General features: G+C 32.3%; 1 protein-coding gene and 1 long non-coding RNA gene across 4 annotated transcripts; both read right to left on the reverse strand.

The window, feature by feature from the left end:
* Nucleotides 1–188: 188 nt before the first annotated feature.
* Nucleotides 189–1112, reverse strand: LOC126716030 (uncharacterized). The gene is made up of 2 exons (XM_050416942.1): nt 917–1112; nt 189–805 (listed from the first exon to the last, which is right to left on the reverse strand). The coding sequence occupies exons 1-2, from the start codon at nt 964–966 to the stop codon at nt 313–315; spliced, it is 543 nt and encodes a 180-aa protein (XP_050272899.1). The 5' UTR covers nt 967–1112; the 3' UTR covers nt 189–312.
* A 13851-nt stretch (nt 1113–14963) lies between these two features.
* Nucleotides 14964–19346, reverse strand: LOC126716034 (uncharacterized). Of its 3 annotated transcripts, none has more exons than XR_007651996.1 (4): nt 19226–19346; nt 18944–19010; nt 17461–18833; nt 14964–15509 (listed from the first exon to the last, which is right to left on the reverse strand). It is a non-coding gene; the product is annotated as an uncharacterized LOC126716034 (long non-coding RNA). The 3 variants fall into 3 exon arrangements; XR_007651997.1 differs by having other exon boundaries at nt 18944–19000; nt 19226–19327; XR_007651995.1 differs by lacking the exon at nt 19226–19346 and having other exon boundaries at nt 18944–19217.
* Nucleotides 19347–21019: the final 1673 nt, after the last annotated feature.

The following is a 21019-nucleotide window of genomic DNA, read 5'->3' on the forward strand; positions in this document are numbered from 1 at the left end:
CGGATCGGATAAAAGTAAAACCTGTTTTAATTAAATACTATGCAGAAGTGGAATTTGGGATAATGAATTGGTCAATCAGGTCAGCCCATAGCATAGTGAAATTATTGCATCTGTCCAATAACAATTACCCATTCAGACGAAGAATTACAAAAACTATGCATAAATTACAGAGAATTCTTACACGTAACACGGTACATGGGAAAAAATGGCAAAACCTCACACACCTTATTTAACTAAAATAAACAGCGCCAAACCACCAAACACCTCACTAGACCTTTTTTTTTTTTTTTTTTTAATTTTAAAACTTTACTGTTAATTAAATTCAAAAGGCATAGTGGCAGCAAGTGAAGTTGGACCCATAGCAATTTCGCCGTTAATGGAACCGCCGTCATCATCACCCGCAACATCGAAACGGACTTCCCCAGCGTATTGACCTCCCGTTGTATCACGGACTTCACCAACGGCAACATTGGCACGGACTCTCCTAGCAATTTCGCCGTTAATGGTACCGCCGTCATCATCACCGGCAACATCGAAACGGACTTCCCCAGCGTATTGACCGCCCGTTGTAACACCGACTTCACCACTGGCAACATTGGCACGGACTCTCCTAACAATTTGACCCCTGACGGTTTCGCCTCCATTATCACCACGAACGACGTTGACACGGTTGGTAGTTTGGACATGGCGACCACCTCTGCGATTACGTTTGCACTTTCGTAAATACAAAAGTAGCAAAACAATGAGTGTCAGTAGGTATAACACTTTCCCAGCAAGATCAAGCTGCAACAGCATTTTTTCTTCACTGTTACCAAGGAAAAAAGAAATTGTATCAAAAGGGGGCCAAAACAAAGCAAAAACAAAAACAAAAAAAAAAAAAAAAAAGATTAACCAAAGCTATTGTTCTGTTTGTTACCCGCTATAAGGTGGAGAGAAGGATGAAAACTTGGGTATAGATCGTCCCATTCCAATTTGTTGATGAATTTAAAAGAAGTTTAGCTTAGCTTAGCTAATTCTCTTCTTAACAAAATGCTATTCTTTAGGTCTCCGCGCCGAGCAGAGCTCAATCTATCTGTGAAAGAGAGAGATATTTGATAATCTAATAAAACTTGAAAGCGAACGAAAAGGCTTCTTAAATAGACGATGGTGACTCAATTTGTCTTGTCATCCAAGCCGTTCATTTCTAGCGTCCACGCTAAATTTGACACATCTCAGCCGTTCATTTACGCATTCCCCACCACTGCTCCGTACTTCCTTTTTTTTTTTTTGAGAAGTCCGTACTTCCATTTTTGGAAGTATCCTTTTCCACATTTAAATCAAATCACCATTAGTCAATAGTCATTATCATGTGCAATACATAATAACAAAAGAATAACGCATTTTGTTTTTGTTTTTTTGTTTTTTTTTTTTTTTTTTTTGCCTTTTTAAACGCGCACAAGAAAGAAGGGGGAAAATTTCGCATAAGAGTAACTTTGATTGCGTAAGGAGCAGGAAATTAATCTTAGAAAGTAAAATAATTTTCTTTTTTTCTTTTTTTTATTACCTTTTAATTCTTTTAAATTTAAAAAGCCTTTAGATATTATTAATGGGATGGCCTAAGCCACGTATAAGGGTTTTCAAGAGACGATGGTGACTCAATTTGTCTTGTCATCCAAGCCGTTCATTTCTAGCGTCCACGCTAAATTTGACACATCTCAGCCGTTCATTTACGCGTTCCCCACCACTGCTCCGTACTTCCATTTTTGGAAGTATCCTTTTCCACATTTAAATCAAATCACCATTAGTCAATAGTCATTATCATGTGCAATACATAATAACAAAAGAATAACGCATTTTGTTTTTGTTTTTTTGTTTTTTTGTTTTTTTTTTTTTTTTTTTGCCTTTTTAAACGCGCACAAGAAAGAAGGGGGAAAATTTCGCATAAGAGTAACTTTGATTGCGTAAGGAGCAGGAAATTAATCTTAGAAAGTAAAATAATTTTCTTTTTTTCTTTTTTTTATTACCTTTTAATTCTTTTAAATTTAAAAAGCCTTTAGATATTATTAATGGGATGGCCTAAGCGACGTATAAGGGTTTTCAAGAGAAAAAGACGCGTATAAATTTTTTTAAGGGTGCTGGTAGTTCATCTCAGCCGTTCATTGATAACGAATAATTTTATAAAATAAAACAACACTCACTGATTCACATAGTAATACTTCATTAGTTAAGTTGTCAGATCCTTACATATTTCATTAGCTTAAACTTGTTAATAAGTTATGATGGTGTCTAAAAAAATACCAACTCCTTATTCGTCCATTCAGGTCGTCCATGTAAAAGGTAAGAGTGAACTCTCGTCCTTAGTCCACAAAGCATAAACCACCCGTATGTCGTCCACAGAAACCTCTGGACAACGTCTACTGACTGATGGACAAATCTCTCGTCCAACAGCACTTAGGACGATCCCAACAGGAGTTTTGACATAAAAAGATAACTGCCGTAGCGGTTATCAAGTTATACGCTCCGGGCTCCGTGAAAAAGGAGGGAAGTTATCCAGGGGATAACCGTTTCCTAAACCTATAAAAGGGAATAAATCTCCGACAAGAAAATGGGAGGTATTTTCTTTCTTTTCAGACACTATATTTCTCAAAAAGGAGAATTCTTTCTTTCACAAGGCTAACTTCATCATCGGAGGATTTGTGACCGGCCAACCCTGGTCTTCTCTGATTTCTTATTTCTTACATTTCAGGCCCTTAACACCAATGTGATCCGTGCTGTTCAACTATCTGATCGTTATCAAGTTACTTCATTAACTTATTATTTTCCTAAATATAATAAAATCATGAGGTGCTAATCAATTAAACTACGAAACTCCTAGCACACACTTAAATAAGATTTAGCAAGTCATGTGCAATGCACATGTTAATGACCTAGTTGTAGCCTTTTTTTTCTTTTCTTTTTTTGAGAAAAAAGATAAACAAATTTTATCGATAAACTAAATCATTTTAAAATACATCATCCAAATCTAGTGAAAGATCTTATATCCACACATTAAGATCTGCAAATTAAACTGATCTTCTAGCAAATGAATGAGCTAGCTGATTACCCGCTTTTAATAGGCCTAAAACTCTAGTTTTGTAGAGCACTTGACAAATGACAGGTCTTTTGTATAACATGACCAAACCTGGTCTAAAAAGGTCTCTGATGATTGATAGCGTTAATAACGCTCCAGCTTTATCCTTCATATTCCACTTGATACATAACTTTTTTTACAAAGCTTATTGCTTGCTTCCACTAATTCCACATATTGTGGTAGCTGAATCTTCTAGCTAAGGTGCTGCGATGACACAACTAAAAAACACGCTAGTCACGAACCACCACACCAATGCCAGTTAATGACAAATTAGAGAAAAATTTACTCTCACGTTTTATTTTATTTATTTTTTGCAATTTCCTTCTTCTTTATTTTGAATTAAAAAAATTAAAAAAAAAAAAAAAAAAAAAAAACACTCCTACTATAACTTCTCATCCATAGATTTAGGTACTACCATATATCTTTATTTTTTTCTAAACTGCAATCCAATTGCCAACCAAAAAAAACAAAAAAAAAAAATCAATAAATGTCGTCTCTTCTCTTCCTTTATTTCACTTTGAGGCATAAGTAGAGGTAATTTTCTTAATACTCAATCTTTTCTATATTTTCTTCCTTACATGTTTGTATGTTTGTCTTTAGTTGTTCAAAATTGAAATACTCTTTTATACTAAAGTTTGTGTATATTTCAAATAGTCATTTTGTATATAGAAATACAAAGAAAGATAACTCTTTTCCACATAATTTGTATGGTGTATGTTGCAAGTGGCAACTGCATGACTTTCAAAATGATCTGTTTTACAATTGTTGAAAGTTATATATTATATTATATATTATATTAGATATGTGTTGTACCAAACCTGGATCATAGATTCTCGTTATATCCAACGGTGATAAATTACTGGTTAACGAAATGTGTGGTCATAATTAGTCAGATTCAATAAAAGCCTAGTGCTTTGAGATTCAAGCACAAAACTTTTCTTTTCCCAAACAGTTTTATGGGCAGTCAAACAAATCTTTATCACAAAGAAAATTCAAGGAAAAAAAAAACTATAACAGATGACATACATAGAATCGATACACGCCACAGACCCACACCATGGCATCACGAAGCAAAAAGTAACTTTTAACCTCACCACAACTAAACCAAACGCATGCTCTTAAAACTAAGGCAATCACGTTTGTAGTATCCATGGCACCACACAGGTAAAAATGTTGGACCCAGACCGCACCACAAATTAAATGTAAAAACTGTTGGACCAAACCAACCTAATCACGCGATCCCTTTCAGAACTGGAAGACAATTCACAATGGTCAATAGACTCAATACTAAAAAATATAAATTCCGTACCACAAAAAAAAAAAAGAGAATATGTATATAACTTAAGACAATTGCAAAACAGAGTTTTATCAGCCATGCCGTAATGCTAGTGACAAACTTTTTTTCATAACAAATTTCACAATTATTAAAGTGATTGACTATGAGTGATGGACACAATTGACTCTCATAAATCACCACTCACAATTAACCACTTTAACGATTGTAATTTTTTGTGAAAAAAAGTGTCCGTATTCCATAGCATTATTGAGTTTTACCTTTAGTGTAACTTCAAAATGCAATCCATTTGGTATCCCGTAATTTCAGTAGCTTATTTGCTAAACTTGTGACAAAAAAGATTTTTAAAAAAAGCTTCTTTTCAAAAAAGTGAATTTTTGCTATTATTTAGGTTCATTTTTATTATTGTTATTTGGGTTTATTTTTTGAATTTTTTATTCTTTTTTTTTTGGCAGTTATTTAGACTAATTTTTATTATTGGTGTTTGAGTTTTATTTTTTATTTTTGTTTAAAGTGTTAAAGGATCATGTTTGGGGGAACAAGATAATTTTTGTAAGAAATGTTATTTCTATAACAATTTCATAATAAATCTCAAGTGACAAGTTGTTATCAATGGATAAAAAAAGTGATGTCAATAGTAAGTCTAATTAAAAACCAATAATAGCTTACAATTTAAGATTTTCTTGGAAGATTGTTGTAAATATGTTATGGACATAAGATTATTATATTCTTGTTGAATCTAAATTTTTGTGATTCTATTTGAGAAAGAGAGAGATATTTGATAATCTAATAAAACTTAAAAGCGAAATAATGGGCATGCCCCTAACCGCCTTAAAAAAAAAAAAAACTGTTGGTGAGGAAACAGCTTCTTTATTCGTGTCATGAAAAACAAATTATTTTTGTATAGTTGATTATAGGCTATGAAGGTAACCAAAGTCAAACATTCAAATCCAATATCACAAACCATGACCTTTTCATAATTTCGTTTACGCTAATAACTATGTCTGTAGAAAGAAAATGTGATTATAGAAATAAAACTTCGACCTCTTCGCTTACTTTGGCTTTTTGATTCATCACAGCCATTCAATTAATTTGATCTAATGGCTCAGAAATTACACCTGATCAATTGCGAGAAAAAAACCAAAAACACGTTTGAATGTAGAAAGGACACTTTCACGAGTCCAAATCTTCTGTCTCACTTTCTCTACTCCACTCTATACTACACAAATAAAAACTTGCCAAATGTCTATCTACTTAATTAAATCCTAATTTTGGGGCTTCTTTATTTCGGTTACCTAAATTAAATAAATAAAGAAAATAAGAAAAACTCAACATTCAACACATCTCACCACTAGTAGCACCACCTTCATTCACCGGAGCCACCAACTACTCTAGTCACAGCCATCCAGGTAAGGTACCATCTTGGAACTCTAAACAAAGCCAAGCCAAATCTAGGACCTTCAAACTCCAACAAAGTCCAATATTCTGTCATTCCTTTTCTCAGCTTTCTCAAGAATATGGTTGATTCAATCAGTTAAAAGTGGGTGGGTGGGTGATGTAAAATCTATAATAGTTTTCAAATAAAACTACTCTTATTTTTATTTTTTCTTTCTAATTGTACTACATTATATCTTTTCGACCTTTGGTTCCTGAGAAATAAAAACTTGTCATATCAAACCCTATATTTTGAGGTGCTCTTTGTGATGAGGAAAATCATGACCAAAATTTTCCGGTTCCGATGGATGGCTATGACTGAAGGTGTTGATGGCTCCAGCGAACAATGGTGGATGTGTCGACTTTTGGGTTTTTTTTATTTTCTTTATTTATTTAATTTAGGTAACTGAAATAATAAAGCCACAAAATTAGGATTTAATTAAGTAGATAGACATGTGGCAAGTTTCTATTTGTGGAGTATAGAATGAAGTAGATAAAGTGAGACAGAAGATTTGGACTCCACTTCCACCACAACAGGAATGGATCTTTTTTTTGGGTAACGAATCATTCACATCGAATCAGAAAACTAAAGGGAAATGACACAAGTGGAAGGGGGCAGGAAAGGAGCATATTAAATATGCGATCATTAATAATGTAAACAAACAACTATACCAATAAAAAAATAATTTGATAGTGAATAATTTTATAAAATAAAAAAATAAACAAAACAATACCCACTGACTCACATAGTAATACTTCATTAGTTATGTTGTCAAACCCTTACACATCTCATCTTATTAGCTTAAACTTGTTAATGAGTTTCTTCATTAACTTTTTATTTTTCTATATATAATAAAATCATGAGGTGCTAATAAATTAAATTACAAGACTCCTAACACACACATAAGTAATATTTAGCAAGTTATATATAATGCACATGTTAATAACATATGTTAGTCGTCCTAGTTGTAGCCTTTTTTTTCTTTTTCTTTTATTTTTTTGATAAAAAAGATAAGTAAATTTTATTGATAAACTAAATCATTTTAGAATACATCATCCAAATCTAGTGGAAGATCTTATATCCACATATTAAGATCAATTCTTAAATTTTTTAATCTTTTAATTATTTAAATGAATTCTTAAATTAGTTTTAAAAGAAATCTTAACCCTTAGATCAATTTTTTTTAACTTTAATTTTTTTTTTTTTTTATCATGTGTGGTAATTACACGTTACACTGCACAGGATTAAAAACCCAATAGAACTATCCCAGCAGGTCAAAAGACAAAGATGAACTATGTCTATGAGAGTATGAGGTCCCGAGCTGAGAAAAAAAAAAAAATTAAAAACAGGTAAAAGTGATTGGTAAGAAATACATGCAAACTAAAGTGATTGGTTACATTCAAACAGGTAACAGTCATGTCTTCGCTTAAAGAAAGACGTCTTTCTCGGTCTCACCTACCAAAAGTCGTATCCGCCTCAAAGTAATTTTCAGAAAATTCGAATAGTTGTATAAATAAATATGAAAAGTGACTAGGGAATGGTGGTCCAAGCGCTGCAAGAGCTAACACAGGTTTATCTACTTATGAACAGCTGGCAAAAGATGAATGTTTATTTTCTGGTTTCTTCTCAAAATTGCAATAATACTCTAGTAATATTGTTTGTATTTTTTTTAAAATACGTGTGAATAAAAAAATATGTAAAAATAGGTGTAATGTTATTTAAAAATTGAAAACATGTGTTTAAGATGCTCTATCAAACGGGGCTTAATTTTTCAGATTGTAATGTGAATTGGAGGATGTTTCACCACCTATTTTTTATGTACTTCAAGCCAATAAGGCAATCTTGGTTTAACTATTTATGAAAGTCTTGTTTTTCAAAAAAAAAAAATAATATATATATATATATATATAGAGAGAGAGAGAGAGAGAGAGAAACCTATGAGTATGAGCTTTTGGGAGAGCAATGAGATTGACAGATGAGAGAACCAAACAATGAGTTTTCTACGGAGCCAATATGCATAGGTGGAGAAAAAATAGGGGGTTTATGTGAAAGTGGCAAATAGTCAATCACAATTTAACACGTAAGATAATTATGGCAATTTGTGTGTAGTATAACTTACCCCACCATTTCTTAAAAGTTACTATGACTTTTGAGTGAAAGTGTGGTGTAACTTTATGTTAGAACCTTTTTCTCTCTCCCTTATGTGTGTGTTTGTTTCTCAAAAAAAAAAAAAAAAAAGACTAGGAAAACTAGTGGCAGCATCCCTCAGAAAAAAATAATGAGAGAGAGAAAGAGAGAGAGGGAGGGAGAGAGGCAATAGTATCAAATTATCAAATAATGGGGTAGCGTAGGATAATTGGGATCCTTCAAAAATGGCTGCGATTGGGTTCAACGAGCCGACTTTTTATTATTATTATTTTTTTATAAGAATGAGCCAAGATATGAGTTCCATATTAATTAGAAGACTTTAATAGCACTTGATTTCTTCTGAATTTATGATTTCGTTTGGTACTAATTAATTGGTTAAACTTATCAAAAAAAAAATTAATTGGTTAATGAAGTTTGGTTATATGGATCTTGTTGCAAGGGTTATGGTCCCATGGAACATATTTTTCTTTTTTCTTTTTTGATGAATATGGAACATATATAGTTTCTTGGAATCCAAACATTATACTAATAAAACTTGGAATGCCCAAGTTCCTCATATACACAAATTCTTCAGAGCTATTTGTTACACAAATTTCTTCTTTCTTTCTTTTTTTACCTCTTTTTTTTTTTTTTTTTAATTTATTGAGAGGACACAAATTCCTCTTTATATAGCAATGGCATGATAACAGCTGAATAATACCAACACAAATTTGTCATCATAATATAACAATAATAGCCCAAAAGGCTCGTGAGTTTCAACTTCTCTAATATTTTGTGTAACTTGATGTACAGGTGGAATTTCCAACTTCTTATCATATGCATAGCCAAATTACAATAATTTAGAACATGGTGGTCTTCTCCTCAGCAATTTCTCCAATAGTATTTTAAGCAAAGTAAATAATAAAGCACTTTAACATAATTACTCGTGAACAGTGACTTTAATTGTATGTTTACAATTGAGTTTAGTATAACCGCAAACACATTATTATCTAGATCCTGAACAAGTCCCTAGGTGTGAAAGGGGCAAACTTAAGGAGAGAGAGAGAGAGAGAGAAGAAAATAGGGGATAGTGGGGTAACGTGGAATGTGGAGTCCTTCAAAAAGCAGTAGGTGACAATGATGGATTAGAATCATTAGACTTACAAGAGATATGAGTTATGGGTTAGACTTATGGCCACAAGATATACAACTTTCATAAAATAAAAATAAAATAAATTTAAAATAAAAATAAAAATTTTAAATAGGAATATTACTTATGAATTATGATATTTACATAATTTTTGTCACGAATCCCCCACATACTGGATTGTGAGTAGTAAAGAAAAAGTGATAAGTATATATAGGTCTATATCTCTACCACTAGGATCAGAGTCAGGAATTTAACTTTGAGGGGCCAACTCAAAACTATCATACTAGCTTTTACTTGTTCTCTTTTAGCCTCATGCCCACTACTGACAAAATTAAGAAAAAAAAAATTGAATTGCAAATTAATCAATATATGTGGAGAGAAACTAGCTTAATGGCAGCACCAAGGGCATCAAGCATATTCCCGTCTAAACAAACAACAAGACAATCAATATAAAAATCCCAAAATATTTCCCTCAAACAACTATTAGAAATAAGAGATCAATTCCAGCTCCTGGGAAAGATAAAGAAGACCTATTTATTCACTTCAAGCCAAGCAAGAGCCTATAATAAAAATACAAATTAGCGGACGACCTGCAAAATGATAGAAAGCATATGTAGGGCAATAAATTGGTTGTAACTTCTCTTGTTCTGATTAGATTCATACCAGCTCCACTTTTAGTAACCAAGAGACGATTCTTAAGAGAAACTGAGAGTTCTGCGGAGTACGGACAACTCCTTACCCGCCACTGGTATCACCGTCAGCATCACCGGAGGCATTGACATGGACAGTAGTTTGAACACGGCCACCATTTCGTTTACACTTGCGTAGTGCAAAACAGAGGAGAACAATGAGGGGCGGAGCAACATGTTAAGGTGGGGGGCCCAAAATTTTTGATTTTTTTTTTTTTTTTCACTATATAGAAATATTTAATATTTTAATAATTAGCCCTCAAAAATGGGACTTGGCCCCTCCAACTATTTGAGTTGGTCCAATAATGTTCTTAAAAAAAATTATCCAATTTGTCTAGTAGTTATAGAGAATGTATTGTTTCTCAAATTCATTTTTTATGGTAAAATGTGTTCTCGTATTTTTTAAAGTTTTAGATCATTTATGTCTTTGAACACTTTATTAATTTAATTGAATTTTTTTTACTCACAACGGTAGACAATTTAGTAACTTATATTGAAAATGAAAATTGTAAGGATTTCACTATGAAAGATGGTGAGAGATTAATTTAATTCTATGAAACATTTAGTTTAAGGATTCATTATGAAATATACTAATTTTTTGTGTGTGTATTGATACATGTGTTTGTGTATGTGTATAAAAGTTTGTATAGACTAATAAATTAGCAACACAAATCGCTCTCAAACAAAAATTTCTGGCTCCGCCCTGAGTCAATGAGGATGAGGAGGTATACTATTTGCCCAGCAATTTTTCTTCCCTATGTAAACACACAGAAATTGTATCAAAACCGGGGGAAAAAAAAACACAAACGAAGAGGATTAATTGACCATATAGACATAGGATATAGCTATTGTTAGTTGTTACCCGTTGTTGAGAGAAGAAGGGAAGTATGAAAATAGCTTGGACATGGAACGTCCCATTTTATTTGAATCTGATATATGAGTTGAGATATGACCATTCATGTGTACATATATATATATACACAATGTGACTTGTGAGACGCTGAGAGACTCGTTTATTTGGCCATCTCCAAATTTTGGAGAGAAAAGTCACTGTTCACACAAAAACAGCCCTCCAACAGCCTCTCTATCTCCAAAAAATTTTTTAGATTTGCTACAGTGACTCTCCAAGCCTGGAGAGCACTGTAGCAATCACTGTAGTTTATGCAAACATTATTTCTCCTTAAACTAATCCCGGTTGAATTAAAAAAATATTTTTTTCTCTTTCCTTACTTTCTCTTTCTTCTTCACTCTCTTTCTCTCTTCTATATCTCAACGGCTACAAAACGCAGAATACAATCCAAACACGAAAACAATTTTTCTCATAAACCAAATGAAATCAGAAAAAAAGAAAAAGAAAAAAAGAGACCTGTTCATGAGCAAAAGAATTAATTCAATCTCAATAATCACAACCGATTAAAATTTTTAATTTTCACTCAATAATCACAACGGTAACAACAGAACTATTCTTGATCTTTTCTCTCAAACATCTCTAAACTCAGTCTCAATCAAAATACAAACTCAAATCACAATTTTAAAACTAATCAAGTTAGAACCAAAAAAAAAAAAAAAAAAGCAAAGCTGACCCATCTGAGCCTTGGTGGGGAGGAGGATATGCGGTGGTGGGAAAAGGACAAGCGAACGATCTTCATGTGTGAGAGAGAGCTCCAGCCGAAGTGCTGCTAGAGAAGAAAAGAACAAAAAAATAAAAGTGCTCCAGAGAAAGTGCTAGAGAAGATAGAGATAAGGGAAAGGTGTGGAGGAGAAAAAAAGATGAAAAAAGAAAAGAAAAGAAACGTGTGGAGGAAAAAAAGGAGATAAGGGAAAAATAAAAAATCCTAATTGAAAAATATTATCACAATATTTTTACAATATTTTCACAATAAATTTTAAGTAACAGATTGTTATTAGTTAATATTGGCGAGTAAAAAAATAATTTCAGTGGTGGGTTCAAATTAAAACTAGTAATAACTTTCCACATAAATTTTGTTGTGAAAGTATTGCGTAAAATGTTGTGAACATAGCACTTCTCATTGAAAAATATAGTTGTTAAAAAAAGAATAAATGATGATTAAAAAAGAATAAACAATAAATGAAAAAATAATATTTAAATGAGATAGAGAATGGGATAGAGAATCTATTGGAAAGTGTATTTGAAAAAGTGGGTAGCTAAAAGCTAAATGTCACTGTTTATTCTCCAAACAGGTAAAAATTAGGCAAAAATTTTTACCTCAACAACTACTTGAGAGACCAGTATATGTGTTTCTTGTTAGTGGCCGTTTTAGGAATTTTTTTTAGGGTGGTCATCAAGAAATTTAAATTATATAAAATCTAATAAAGCAATAATTTAAATATTTGTTACAATTGCGAGTCAAGTCACTAAGGAGAGCAAAATTGTTGCGATTGCAAAACCAAAAAGAGTATAACTATCGTCTCCATAAAAAAGAACTCACAACCACAATATTTTTCTTGGTACTATTTAAAAAAAAATGAAATTATAGATTATTTTATTGAATAGGTTGAACGATCTACAAATTTAAATAATTAGCTATTTTATATCTTTTTGTTTTATAATAGGCTTTTTGTTTAACAATTTGTTCACTTGTTGTTTGGTCTTATTTTATTTTTGTTTGGTTTATGTTTGTTATTATTTGGAATAATATTTATTGTTGTTATTTAAGATTTTTTTTTTTAATTTATAAAAGGGATTAAGGATTATGTTTTGTTGGGGGGGGGGGGGATGGGGAATAATTTTGGAGCAACTTAATACTATGTCCACAACATTTTTACAATAAATCTTATGCAAAAAACTGTTATTAGTAGGTAAAAAAAAAAAAAAAAAAAAAAAAAAAAACGGAATTTGGGTCAAATTAGAATTAGTAACAGTTTACTACATTAAATTTGTTGTAAAAATATTGTGAATGTAACGTTACTCTTATTTTTGTTGAACCCGAATTTTTGTAATTCCCAAGTCAGGATGTTCAAAATTTTTATTACAGTGGTCACAATAGCTTAGTTTAGCATATAATATTTTTTTAGCAAGTGTATATATACATTTTTTTGCAAGTCAAGTGCAAGTCAGGGTGGTTCTATGACCACCCCGTCTTGCACATGGAGCCGCCGGTGTTTCTTGTAATGTTCTATAAGTTTTTGTGTTGCTTGGCAGATTGAAATAATTACATGATTGGAAAGTAGAATTAATTGTTAAAAGGGAATGATTACTAACACACTATAAGGGTGTTTAGTTTGCAGTAATGTATTCTTAATGTGATGCACATTACGATGATATGACATTAAATTTTTTTTGTTTATTTTATTTTTTCAAACATTAGCAAAATTTAAAATTACAAAATATATTACATTATCTTAATTTTATCACATTCCTAAACAATGTAATATTGTATTCTTGTATTGAGATTACATTAATGTAAAATTACAATAATGTAATATTACCGTATAATGTAACATTACAACAAACCAAACGCCCCTTACCAAACTAATTCCTATTACAATTGCTGATGAATATGATGATTTACAATTTTTTTTTTTTTCATTTCTTTTTGAAATGCAAAATTCATGCCTTGCCTCTACAGCATTTTTCTCCACAGCATCAAATCTTTTTCCTCTCTATGGAAAGCTCCATTTTAAAATTTGCGTTGTTATCTTTCTCAACTTCAACTACTGAAGCAGTATGCAATTTTGGCAGCTGTAGGAGTGGCGGCAAAGAGCGGAAAGTGAACTAAATTTTTTTCGATCTACTGTGAGAGCCTTTAGTCTACTGTGAGCTCTCAGCTCTTTGCACAATTTCTTTCTTGTATATTTTCCTTCTCATTACAGTAAAAACAATAAACAAATTGATTAACCTTACTGTGCATATGAGGAAAATAAAGAATAATATGTGCATAATGTATACATACATACATACATACATATATATATATATATATATATATAGTCCTACGTAGGATTGGGCTCAAAGGCCTTGCTCAAGTTATATTTTCAGCTCACAGGCTTAGACTTCTAATCCTTTTGGTGTCTATTTAGCAAGATTATTTTTGCCAACTTATTTTACTATTTAGTTTATTTTTACTATTATTTATGGGTCTCATTGCACTTTTTGATACTATTTATAAGTCTTACTGTACTATTTCAGTTAACTTTTACCTTTATTTATACTGCTTTCAACAAAAAATTTTTAATTTCAACAAAATAAGCGGATTTCAAATAGAGCCTTAATGGTGAATAAATGCAAGCAGGGATTTCTAAATAAAATTCAAGTCTCGTTGGGCAATTTTTGGAGTAATAATGCTAGTGCCACATTCTTTCACACACATTTTGACATAGCTATTTTATGTGGCAGATTGTAATTGACTGTTTGTCATTATCATATGGACCTACAATTTTTTTTCCACCACTCACAGTCTCCCACGTAGAACATTTGTGACAAGTGTGGGTAAGAGCGTGTAGTATTAGCATTATTCTTTTTGAAAATACCCCTTCATTCTTACGCTGTGTGGAGGGATTGTGTGTCCAATTTGAATCCTTGGAAAAATTTTCAATTGATAAATGTTATGTTTCTCTTAAAATTTCCTAAGCTGTTCTTGAGTCGTGTTTATTGTGCAATTCCTCCCCAGTTTGAATGTCTAGTACTCGCATTATTCTTTCTGAAAATACCCCTTCATTCTGACGCTGTGTGGAGGGATTGTGTGTCCAATTTGAATCAGGTCTAGTACTCGCATTATTCTTTCTGAAAATACCCCTTCATTCTGACGCTGTGTGGAGGGATTGTGTGTCCAATTTGAATCCTTGGAAAGCTTCTCAATTGATAAATGTTATGTTCCTCTTAAAATTTTCTGAGGTGTTCTTAAGTCGTGTTTATCGTGCAGCTCCTCCCCAATTTGAATGTTTAGTACTAGCATTATTCTTTCTGAAAATACCCCTTCATTCTTACGCTGTGTGGAGGGATTACGTGTCCAATTTGAATCCTTAAAAAATTTCTCAATTGATAAATGTTGTGTTCCTCTTAAAATTTCTTGAGCTGTTCTTGAGTCATGTTTATCATGCAGTTTCTCCCCAATAATGGTCAACATTCAACATTTGAAGCAAGTCCAGCAGATTATGTATCATTAGAAGTTTCTTTAACATAATTCATAAGAGACAAATGTTACATTGAAGAGAGAGAGAGAGAGAGTCGATTCAAAAATAAAATTATCTACAGAGCATGAATCCATTATCCATGGAGTGATTAATACAAAAGAATCTCCAACGTAGGCGTGACAAATTTTTGGCCTTGGCTGATTAGGAGATAAATCTTCCACCTAAGTTTGAGGCTTACAGGAATCATTTCATTTCCCACAAATAATGGCCTTACATTAGTTAGATGAATACAAGGACTTCTCTCTATCAAACACTTGAATTTCTGACAGTGGCTAAGTAGTTCTTAACGTGGCTGTAGGCCTAAGGCAAATAAAATGTTTTTGATCCCTTCTCTGCCAGATTTTCCAATTATACCACACTTGTAGGCCATAGTTTCATACATTTCATCCCTCCTTCCATGGGATTTCCAGGCTTATGGCGTCTTTAAAAGCTTTAGCCTTAGACATCTTGATCCCTTCTCCCATGAATTTCTGGGTTTATCATGCCTGGCTATACCTCTACACTGTGTAACTCATATTGTGCTCTAGATGAAAGCGTTGGACTTATCAATGCTGAGAGTGAAAGGATGAGAGGAAAGAAATTTTAGTAAATTTTCATATTGCCATATGTAGTGAAATTGAAATCAATGTGTCTGATTTGATGGAAACAAGCGAAATACTTTTACCACTAATTGAAGTGTTCACAAGTTGTGGATCCTATCTAAAAAATGATGCAATATTTATTTTGTTCTCGGATCAACAGTCTAAATATGACATACAGAGACAAAGAATGATAAAGAAATTTCTAAACACAATTTTGTGCTTAGGTTGATGTTTTCATTTTTTACCCTCAAGAATTTATCAAATATAAGTATATAACCAAAAATATAAAAGTTTTGATCTGTAGTGGAATTGAAATCAATGCGTCTGATTTGATGGAAACAAGCTATATACCTTTACCACTAATTTGAAGTGTTCACATGATGTGGATCCTATCTAAAAAATGATGCAATATTAATTTTGTTCTTAAATCAACAGTTTAAAAATAACATACAGAAATAGAGAATGATAAAGAAAATTCTAAACACAATTTTGTGCTTAGTTTTGACGTTTTCACTTTTTACCCTCAAGAATTTATCAAATATAACCCAAAATATAATGTTATGTTTAGATGTTGGGGGAAGGAGGGGGAGTAGAGTAAAGGGAGAGAGAGTAATTTAATTACCTTGTTTGGATGTTTTTTAAGGAAGGGGGGGGGGGGGGGGGATTTGGAGGGGTTTGAACTACTTTCAACCCCTCATTTTTAATTCCCCAAATTGGAGAGATTTGGAGGAAGAGTAGAGCATAAAAATGCTTGACCAAATGAATTATCAAATTTACCCTTACTATTTTAACAAAATTACAAATGAAAAAACTAAATATTCCCTTCCCCCTTACCTAATTTTAAAAACATCCAAATAAGGTGAAGGATAGCCATTCCCCTCTACTCTCCTCTCCACTACTCTCCTTCCCTCTATTCTCCTCTACTCTCCTCTCTCTCTCAAAACTTCCAAACATAGCATAAACGTTTTGATCATTAGGACCAAGAAACTAATAAATGCAAAACAAATAGGTTCACCTTAAAATGAGAAGCAAAATAAGAAATACTAGGAATAATCAATGTTACCACCATGCACCCTCGGCGTGATAGCTACTCTACAAATACAAAGTTCTTAAGGGATGGGAGGGGACAAAGGTCAGGGTTCAAGTTTTTAGGAGAGAGCTTTACACATATAAACACTTAGATTAAATTAGAGTAAAATTTCTTTGTATAAATACATAAAAAGGGAGAAGAATAATCAACGTTCTGATTAATAGATTATCTTAAGACCTACCATCTCAAAACCAAGCATATGATACTAAGAATGTTCATGAATAGAAATAATTAAATCAAAGACATATAATGGCTGTAACAGCAAGATAATAGTTACATTTTTTAGTCAATGAAGAATCATGGCAATGCCTATCACAAGACTGAATGTCCAAACTTATCAAAAGATAAAAAAATATTGCACTTCAAAGTCTTTGCTATATTGCTATTACTAGACTACTGACTTCAAGTCTACAACAGAGACTTTACTGTTCAAAAAGATTGCAACTTAAAAAGGTTCAAATTAATATGCACGCACTCATGATCTCCTCAAAGACAAAAACAAAATAATTAAAAGCCTTGTATCTTGGGGCCACCCTTAAGGAATTCCTCTCTATACCTGGTGTGTGTGGGTCGGGATAATTACATAAACCAGAGAGTTGAGATACTAAAAAATATCTGCATATCCTCGTTTGTCCAAAAAAAAAAAAAAAACTCTATTGGACCAACCCCTGCATTGATGATTATATGTTTGTAAAAACTCCATATTGTTTTAGTAATGGAAATAATCACATATAAATAGAAAACAAGCGGAAAACATGTGACAGAGAATTGATACGCAGAACTAATACATTATAGCTAACATTAATAAGAGGACTATGAAGCAGGACATACCACCCCAAGTGACATCATCTGCTGAAAGAATGTGCATTTCTACAAAGACATCTGCTTATCTTCGTCTGATTACTGCAAATACAAATTATACACCAGTTTTTTGGATAAATAATTCAGAATTATCACAGAAAATATTTTAAGTGAAAACTTGTGTTGACTTGCAAGTTACAGCAGGTCCTCTTAAGAGTTTTTGAGAAAGAAGAAGATAGGGGGTTAAAAAAATACACAAAAGATGCATAAAATGGTCACTTTTTAAATTAGAATTTAGAAATAATACTTCATCTCCCATTAGCTTGTGTCGTATGGCATTGCCGATGCAATTTCTGAAAATGAGAACTGCAATTTCAATTAGCTTAGCCTAGAAATGAGACACAAGAGACGATTAAAAAGGCTGAGAATATTACTTAGGCCATTATTGATATGGTCCAACCCAGCCCAAGTAACAAAAATAATTCCATTAGCCAAAAGGAATGGAAACTAAAATTATTCTAATTATGGTTTTTTTTTTTTTTTGAGCTTAGAGTTTAAGCTCAAAAACTAAATGATCATGAGGAATTTGAGCAGGGCATAGCAGTCTCCATGCACCCAAAAAAAAAAAAAAAAAAAAATGAAGGTAAAAATTTGAGCGGGGCATAGCAGTCCCTAATAACGTTAGCAAAAATTTGTTTATAAAGACAATCAATATAAAGATCCCAGCAAATTTTTCCAATACAACTATTAAAGACGAGAGATCAATTCCAGCTCCTGGGAAAAATTAAATAAGATATTCAATTCAAGCAAAGCAAGAATCTATAATCAAAAAACAAATCAGAGGACGAACTGCCAAAAGATAGAAAACATATATTGGGCAATAAATTGGTGGTAACTTCTCTAGCTCCCATTAAATTCATACCAGCTCCACTTTTAGCACCCAAGAGACAACACAGAAGAGCAATGGAGAGTTCTGTGGACAACTCCTCACCCTCCTCTACCCTAAGTAAGGTATAAATCCAAATTAGAAATATATATAAAATATATGAACTATGAAGAAAATTGGCAATAAGACTAACTCTTCCCCATTGTGCCATGATTGAATTCCAACAGCTATTTCACATAATGAAATGTTTTTTTTTCTTTTTTATATTAAAAAAGGGGTCAGTTTTTTTAGCCTAAAATGCCAGCTTATTTTCACCACTACATCTTTTTTTTAAACTCACTTTTTCTAGGAACAACTGTACTTTTATACACCTTATTGTTTAAAACAAAATAAGCTCAGCCAAACAAAATAAAAATAATACAATCTCAAACATTGGTGCTGCAGTTGGACTGCAATCAACAAGTATGGCGACCTTTCCTTTGTCAGGTTGCAACAAACTCAGCCTTCCAAGTTCAGCCTGCATTTACAAAAATTAGTAGACAACATTACAAGTATTCACAAAACACAGGAGGAAACTGCTTAGTGTAGATATGTGTTGAAGATCCAGCATCTCGAACCATTATATACCTTCACACTGGAAATAACATCTGTTTTCCCCAAACTGATTCTTGCTGAACCATTTGCCTGCAATTAACTCCATGAAAAACATAAAAACCAGCAGAAAAGTTCAGTTTTCACAAAGAAAGCAGGTCAACGCTGATGTAAAAGAAATTAATTTCCACGTTTACATGAGGTAAACTACTAAGCAAATCAAATTAGACTTAATTCTAATTAATTGGTTTTGGCTATACGAATCCTTTTCCTGCATCAGACTATGTTTCAATAAAGTATATGAAACGAACGTTATACCAGGGGTATAACTCCAGTTTCGACATAAATAGGACTGTAAGTTAATCTTTTTCAACCATCAGAATGAAGGCCTTGAGCAATGCCACCCTGTATGAAGTGCTCTTCTCCTAGAGAGAGTCCCACCATTCCTGCACATACATAAATCAAAAAGAAATAATGGTTGCAATGTTATATATAATTAGAACTTGTAAATAATGGGAGAAGATATTGAAAAGAAAAAGAAAAAAGGAAGGTACTGGGAGAAACTAGAGGAACAGCAATATTGCTGAAGGAAACCATTAGGTGTTAAAAAGGATGCTACCCTTAACAATAGTTCCTAAAGTCAAAAAGAAATTCAAGTCTTTTATACCCATGTTTTGTTAAGGAGAAAGAAGACCCCTTATTGGCAGTGGAAAAAAAAAAAACCAACAACAACAACAGACACATAAGTCAATAAAACCAATTTCTTTATTAAAAGGGCATGAACAATGTGCTCCTTACAAAGATCATTTCTACAACCAGAACTGTAGTAAACTTGTGTCTATAAATATTTGCAATATTTCCTTTTATTTGGCCAGAGCATATATGTATCAAGTAATACTTTGGTAGATCTCCCATAAAAAGCCTCAAAACAAGGACATAAGTGAAGGGAAAATGGAAAGAAAAACTAAAGAGGGAATGGGAACAATATGGTATGCCAGAGGGATTCAGATGCTTCATTAGCAATATCCATAACAGTCTATTGCTTTGCTAAGTTTGTAACAGTTAACTGGAGTAATTGATTTTCTAAGGAAAAGAACATCATATGTAAGGGGGTTGAGTGCAAAGGTTGGAATAAAGAACCACTTGATTTCTTCTAGGTTTATGATTTCGTTTGGTATTAATTGATTGGTTAATTATGTTTGGTGATATGGATCGCATTGCATGGTATATGGAACTTATATTTCAGTTTCTTGGAATCCAAACAGTATACTAATAAAACTCAAAACCTTTATAAAAAAACACATTCTTCAGTTACTTGAAATCCAAACAGTATAATAATAAACCTATAATATACAAGTTCCTCATATGCACAATTCTTCAGAGCCATTTGATCCATGAATTCCTCTTTATCTGGCATGATAACAGCTGAGTAATACCAATACAAAATTATCATCATAATGTAACTAGAACAGCCCACAAAGCTTGTGAGTTTCAACTTCTCTAATATTTTGAGTAACTTGATGAAAGGGGAGAATTGCCAACTTCTTAGCATATGCATAACCAAATTACAATAGCATAGAATATGTTGGCCTTCTCCCCAGAAATTTCTCCAATAGTATTTCCTGTTTATTAAGGCATCCAACAATGGAAATGATAAAGAACTAACACATATTAGAGCTAATTACTCTTGACACAGTGGTTTTAATCATATGTTTACAATTGATTTTAGAACAACCACAAAGCCTAACACAAACAAATTATTATCTAGATTCTGCGTAAGCATCTACAGGACTTTTAAAAATAATAATAATAATTTTAAAACAAGTTTTGTTATTACTATGCCATTATTCAAGTTCATCAGCCTCTAAGGGCTTACAAATGGACATTCTAGCTAGTGTAGTCCCACCAAAATTTGACAGTTCACGAATGTATACAGGGTTTTGAAAAAAATGCCATTGAAAGAAAACTAAAATAAAAACTTATAGATGGACAGAGCAACCATCAAAATTAGCGTGTATTTGGATGAGTAAATTTTTTTTTTTTTTTTTTTTTGGCTTTTTTTTTTTATATATAGGTATTTTTATTGGCTTATTTGCTTAAAAATTTAGCCAG

Source organism: Quercus robur, chromosome 2, assembly GCF_932294415.1.
Source record: "Quercus robur chromosome 2, dhQueRobu3.1, whole genome shotgun sequence".
In the NCBI taxonomy this organism is placed as follows: Eukaryota; Viridiplantae; Streptophyta; class Magnoliopsida; order Fagales; family Fagaceae; genus Quercus; species Quercus robur.